The sequence below is a fragment of the Protobothrops mucrosquamatus genome, unplaced genomic scaffold (assembly GCF_001527695.2).
Source record: "Protobothrops mucrosquamatus isolate PMUCROS unplaced genomic scaffold, P.Mucros_1.0 scaffold10208, whole genome shotgun sequence".
NCBI lineage: Eukaryota > Metazoa > Chordata > Lepidosauria > Squamata > Viperidae > Protobothrops > Protobothrops mucrosquamatus.
Window position 1 is genome coordinate 1,949 of NW_015395995.1, and position 6,952 is coordinate 8,900.

The window sequence follows — 6,952 nt, forward strand, 5'->3', positions numbered from 1 at the left end:
CATGTCCACCTTGGCCACACCCACCCAGTCTGTCATGACCACCACAGCCACGCCCACCCAGTGGGTCACGCCCACCTGGCACCTGGCGATAAATAAATGGGTTTTGGGTTGCAGTTTGGGCACTCGGTCTCTAAAAGGTTCGCCATCACTAAGCTAGACGGTTCCTCCCAGTTCACCATAAACTGAACGAGCTTCCTGAACTGCGTGTTTGTCATTCTAAGAAAAGAGGCCTCAACATCAACACCAGCTCAAAAAAACAAACAAACACAAAACAACCCACAGAAAACAGATCTTTCTTACTGGTCTCCAAGTTCCTGGGCAATGGCCAGATGCTTTAGGTGGTACTCCACAGCCTTCTCATAGTCTTCCAGAAGGGTGTATGTGTTTCCAAGACTGTAGCATGTCTGGGCTTCCACTGTTTGGTCCTTCAACTGCCTGGAGAGGTGGAGAGTTTTCCTAAATTCGGAGAGAGAGAAGAGGCGGTTTTTAGATCCCATCCTCAAATGACAAAGACTTGTCACTCACTCCCCCCTCCCCACTCAAGCAGGAGAACCTATACCATCTCAGACAAGTGACTGCTGTCAACGCTGTAAACATTGGATGTTCCCGCTCTGACAATTGATGAAAATCGCAGCCATTTTCTCTTTTTGCTTTTAACATGCTTTTTCTTCTATTTAGAGATCAGGTGCAGAAAGGGGTGTTGGGATGAATGCTTGAGCTCAGCTAGCCATAATAATAAAAAACGCTGCTTTGTTTGGCGGGCTGGGGGCTGAGGAGCTGGGAAGAAAGCCCACATTTCAGGCTAATTAGAGGACGTGATTTATGACTGCTTATTGGGGTGGGAATTGCAATTTGTTACTTTGTATCCGGGGAAGGGAAACTAGTTTTGGGTTCAACTATGTTGTGCCGATACTTTGTTTCCTGAATAAAATGTTCTTTGAAGAAGAATTCTTGCCTTGAAGTTCTTTCGATGGGTTTCATCTATCGGAACCATGACAGACTGTTGAATAACTGTTTAGTAACTGTTCAAAGTTACAATGGCGCTAAAAAAGTGACTTATGAGCATTTTTCACACTTAGGACCGTTGCCGCATTCCCGTGATCAAAATTCAGATACCTGCCCACTCATACTTACGACAATCACAGCATCCCGGGATCATGTAAATTGCCTGTCAACGGGCTCAGTTGTGTTCGTAAGGATTACCTGTGTGACCGATGTGATTGGGCTGTCCTAAATCTCTCTCCCTTCCTTTATCTTGGTAAAACAGATGAATACAGAGAGCACCAAGGACTTCCCAGTTCAACCTTGAGCTAGGAAGATTCTCTTTCTATTGGAGGCTCCCATGTTTATTTCTGCCATTCAGGACAATAGCTGAACAACTGGGACACGGGACCCCTTTGCTGATCTACCGCCATGAATCCAAGCAGCTCAGATCTGGAGGGTGTTGGCTTCTCCCGAGAGACCCACCGCTTACTTGTAATACTCTGCGGCTATATCGAAGGTCTCCAGGAAGATGTGAGCGTTGGCCAAGTTGCTGTATGCTCTCCTCTCAGCAGCTTTGTCCCCGAATTCCTTAGCGATGTTCAGTCTCTGAAATGGATAAAGTCACGGGTATCACTGCAGGGATGTCACCTCTTCATTAGGGCACCCTCGTCCCAGTCTTCCCCAGCTGACGTACATTTGGCAACCAAAGAACCAAGGAGTTCCCAAAAGCACTTGTTGAGCCATGGTGGCGCAGTGGTTAGAATAATCTACTCTCTCTCTGAAGTCTCCCTTCTGCCGGCAGTGAGGAAAAGGGGGTGGAAATGTAATGCCTGGGATCGTTGCTGGAAGGACAGTGGGGTGGGGGGTTGCTTGGGACCACTTAAAACTTTGAATGGTAGGGGTTGGCTCCTCAGATCCTGTCTAGAATGCCTGCAATAGCCTGCAACCATCCTCTCTTAATAAAGATGCCTCTTGGAAGAGATATTCCAAGAGTTCTGTCTTCTTAAGATGTAAAGTGTGGTGGGTCCTTACATAGACACAAGCACACACACACAAGTGTTTCACCTGCTTATGGAAGACGATGGCTTTGCTGAAGTTGCCCAGCAGGTAGTGGGCATTGCCCAGGTTCCCATAAGCCCTGCCCTGCGCAGCTCTGTCAGCCAACTCCTTCACGAGGGAGAGGTTCCTCCTAAGGGTAAGTCAGAAAGAAGCAGCCATTAATCCTTGAGAAAAGAGCCAGCATGGGCCATTTCAAATAGGAACATTGTGCACTCCTGAAAAAGCAGCATCCCCACCCTTCCATTTCTTCACTTATCCCTTCTCCCTTTTCTTATTAACAAGTCAGGCTTTTGCCTGGAGCTCTGTTTCGGATCCTGCCCTCCAGAGGCATATTTAGGAAGTGAAAAGGCGCTGTGAGATTTCCTGGTGGTCTCCTCTCCCAACCCTGATTGATAACTTTCCAAGACCGCACGGATAATAGGGCTGGGAAGGTTTTAAGGGGTAGAAAGGCTGTGGGGGAGGGATTCGTTCTCCCAACTCCTCAAAGTGAGGCAAAAGGTAGAGAAACAAGTCAAATACAATCTAACCACCTGAAGTGGTTGGGAAGGGGAGACAGAGGTACCCAGAGTTCTCGCCAACGCCTTGGTGCCCAAAAATACCAAGGAGAAGACAATAGTTATATTTATTGGTGACTGGAAACCTTTTGCGGACCTTCGGCTGAAAATGGAAAGAAATGAAGCTGTGATTTGTGGGCTTGACGATTAGGTAAAATATGGAAAGGATAGGTAGGTAGGTAGATGGATAGGTAAGTAGGTAGATAGATACAGATACATAGATGATGGTTACATAGATGATAGATAGGCAGACAGACAGAGACAGACAGACGATAGTTCTAATTCTACATCTAGATCAATATACAACTCCTTTCTATCATTTCACTTAATCATCATTTTAGCCGTTGTCCGTCCACTGCAGGATGAAGGCCTCTATATCTATATCATCTATATCCAGTGGTGGGATTCAGCCAGTTCACACCACTTCGTCAGAACCGGTAGCTAATTTTTTGTTGCCCAGGCTCAGAATGGACTTCCGGAAGCAGCATCCACACAGAGAACCGGTTGTTCCCATATCTGAATCCCACCACTGTCTATGTCTATGTCTATAATTATATATATATCTATATATCTATATCTATATCTATCAACCATCTTTCTCTCTTTCTCTTTCTCTCTTTCTCTCTTTCTCTCTTTCTCTCTATCTATCTATCTATCTATCTATCTATCTATCTATCTATCTATCTATCTATCTATCTATCTATCTATCTACCTACCTATCTATCTATCTATCTATCTATCTATCTATCTATCTATCTATCTATCTACCTACCTACCTACCTACCTACCTACCTACCCTACCTACCTACCCTACCTACCTACCCACCCACCGTAAAGAAGCTCAGAAACAGTTCATTTTTTTTTCTATTAGTTTCATACTTTTTTCTAAGCATATATTGCCTTTGTTCTGTTAAAATACCTTAATCTATATAAATAAAAATGTAAATGTCCGTTTGTTCAAAATCTTAAATCTCCGAAAGTTCTTCACCGATTGCTTTGAAATTTTGACACAACGTTGCATTCGAATACGTGCGTGTTTTTATATACCTAATATTATATAGATGTCACACCTGTGACAGGTAAAAACATGCTTTTTTTGAAAAACAGCGCCATCTGTTGGACGTAAAAGCAACACACGCTTTTACGCGTGGCTGGGTACAGCTAGTAAAAACTAATTTTTTAAAAAAGGAAGAGCCAGGCTTTGCACCCCCAATATTCCTGGAGATCAGAAGCTCCGGCCTCACCATAGGCCATTGCTTCCCAAACCTGGGTAAATGATCCCAAAATTAGGTAAAAAGTGATATATTTTTCTTGGTTAAAACCCTCCTACCTGTCACAACAGGGGCATGTAAATCCACTGAAAGATTGGCACGGCTACTCAAATATATTCAGAAACCTCCCAAAGTGTTCCAAGGATAACATATTGAAATAACATCAAGATCCTTCTGTGATATATTTTTTTTATAAAACAGGTAGTCCTCGAGTTACTACTGTTCAAAGTTATGACAGCGCTGGAGGAAAAGACTTATGACCGGTCCTTGAAATTTGATAAGACTTTCTAATTTGCGGCAATTCAAGGGAAAAGTTTGAGAAGCTGCGGCCTCAGCTTTGCCACCCATGAGGGCTCCTGGAAAGATCAAGAGCGCACAAGGATCACCCTGAATCTTGTAGGGCAGGGGTGTCAAACTCAATTTCATTGAGGGCCGCATCAGCATTGCGGTTGTCCTCGGGGGGCCAGGTGGGTGTGGCCAGGGTGGGTGCAGCCTACTGGGTGGGCGTGGATGGAGTGGGTGTGGCCTACTGGGTAGGCGTGGCCAGATCTACATCGTTCGCGTCAAGGGTGCCTGTGGGGGCCTGGGCAGGAGTGGGACAGATCTGAGGGTCTCTGGCAGAAGGGGGGTGGGACCGGGGCAAGCGCCAAGGCATGGTCCATTTCTTCATTCCTCACAAAGGGTGACACCTCCCCAGCATGCACCCAGGGGGCGGGGCTGACGTGTCAGGGGCCGGTTCCTCACTGTTTCTGGACGGCCTTGTGGAGCTAGGACTGAATGCATTTCAGCATAGATGGCCACCACAAAATTGTACATTGGCTCCCGGCCGGCCTGGACCAGGGCCAAGGCAGCAGGGGCCGTTTCCTCACTGTTTCCAGGATGGCTTCGTGGGCCACATGAAACCACTTCGCAGGCCACATCTGGCCCCCAGGCCTTGTGTTTGACATGTCTGTTGTAGGGCCTCAATGGGACCCCCCCACTCCTCTCCACCTGGAGAAGACCACTCACTCACTCGTAAAACTCGGACGCCTTTTGCAGAGTCTCTTGAATCTCCCGGGGCAGCTGGCCTGGTTCCTCCTGGGGCAGGGTCCACAACGCCTCCTTGCCTTTGGCGTGATAGACATTGCCAATGTTGTACAGTGCTCGGGCCTCCCCCACCTATCGAAAAAGAAAAAAGAAAAGAGCTCACGGGGTGGGGTCCCTCCAATGATCGCCACACCGTCTTATCACGCCGCAGGTGTCAGACCTGCCCCAGTCTGGTCCCTTAGGGAAGAAAGACCCTCGACTCCATTGGGTTGAAGTGAAAGGTTCTTTTACCAAAAGATGCTGGCTGCAGTAAAGTCAGGCTGGAGCTGAGTATCCCATGCTCAAAATAATACAGAAAGTTTCCCCCCACATCCCAGACTCTCCCCCACAACCAGTCTTCAGCCAAGAGTCCGCCTAGGTCAGTGATGGCGAACTTATGGCACACGTGCCAGAGGCGGCACTCAGAGCCCTCTCTGTGGGCACACCTGCCGCTGCCGCCAGCTCGCGCAGGTCCATTAGGCCACCACTGGTGCCCGGAACAGCAGCCCCATCCAGCACAAAGGAGATGAAGCAGCTGGCTAGTAAGCTTGAGTAGAGGTGGTAGACCAGTGGTGGCGAACCTATGGCACAGGTGCCAGAGGCAGCACTCAGAGCCCTCTCTGTGGGCACGTGCGCCGTCGCCCCAGTCCTAGGCCTTCAGCTGGGTTTTATAAAACCTTTTCGCTTTAGGCTTCCGCCGCTGTGTGCAAAAAAAAAAAAACCACCTTTGGGAGAACCAGGACCTGGATGGCTGAGAATCTCCCTAGACACCCCTGCTGAAAGAGACTTCAGTTTTCTTCCCAATTCTTTTAAGATTCTTTCGAATTTCTCTTTGCAGTGTTTTTCTAGAAGCATTTGAATCGTGGATTTACAGGCGGCTGTTACGTAGAAGCTGGGCTGACAAGATCAGAAATGAGGAGGTGATAAGCCGCCTGGGAAAGCCAAGAGAAATCATCAAAACAATTAAAAAACAAAAATTAGAATATTTCGGGCAGGTGATGCGACACCCAGAAAAATACGGCATACTCCATTTCATCCTCCAGGGAAAGATGGAAGGCAAACGAGGTCCAGGCGGAAGAAGAAGATCGTAGCTTCAAAATCTAAGGCAGGGCTTTTCAATCTTTTCACCCATTGTACCACTTTTAGGATATGGCAACATCCGAGTACCACCAGTCACCTAGCAAGGTGTCAAAAACTCGATGACCAAAAAAAAAAGGAAAAAAGTGATAAAGTACAGGTAGTCCTCGACTTACAACAGTTCACTTAGTGACTGTTTGAAGTTACAATGGCACTGAAAAAAGTGGCCCCCAAGCCACAGCCGAGCAAGACACCTGCCTGCCCGCCCGGCCGCGCTCTTCCTCCTGTCCAAGGTTTTCATTGTTGTGAGCATTTCTGTTGAGGATTGGCAGCGGGGGTGGGGTGGGGGGTGTTTGGTTTTTATTCCCTCTCCCATCTGCTGGGTGGTTGCAGCAGGTTTTGGTCACTTCACATGACCCTGGGCCACTGTAACCGTCATAAATATGAATCAGTTGCCAAGCATCTGAATATAAATCACAAGACCCTGGAGATGCTGCCACATTCCAGCTGATCGGCGCTTCTTCTGGGCTCAGCAGAAGCCCCAGGATCAGCGCCGAGCTCCAGCTGGAGCCTGGCACTGATCCTGGCGCTTCCGCTGAGCCCTGACAGCCCTGCAGCTCCAGCCGTCTCTCGCTCAGGCTTGTGTGGTGCTGCCACCGGTTCAGCTCATTCCCCTCCCCCACTACCACTTTTCTAGGATAGTTGCGTACCACCTGCCAGGTGCCAATGTAGCACAGGTGGTACACGTACCACTGGTTGAAAAGCCCTGATCTAAGGGACTGGTTTAGACAAAACTCAGCAGCACTTTTTTGTGCGGCTGCTGATAAAAACAGGATCGCCAACAGGATCATCAATGTCCGATAACGGATATGGCAGAAGAAGAAGAAGAAGAAGGAGGAGGAGGAGGAGGAGGAGGAGGAGGGAGGAGGAGGAGGGGGGAGG

General features: G+C 48.0%; 1 protein-coding gene across 1 annotated transcript; it reads right to left on the minus strand.

Annotated features, from left to right (window-relative positions):
• Positions 1-296: 296 nt before the first annotated feature.
• Positions 297-5,026, minus strand: LOC107301143 (G-protein-signaling modulator 1-like; the record flags this gene model as incomplete). The annotated part of the gene is made up of 4 exons (XM_015830406.1): positions 297-456; positions 1,475-1,590; positions 2,050-2,173; positions 4,881-5,026. Coding segments are annotated over 4 exons (546 nt in total), but the record flags the coding sequence as incomplete, so codon positions are not given.
• Between the last annotated feature and the right edge of the window lie 1,926 nt (positions 5,027-6,952).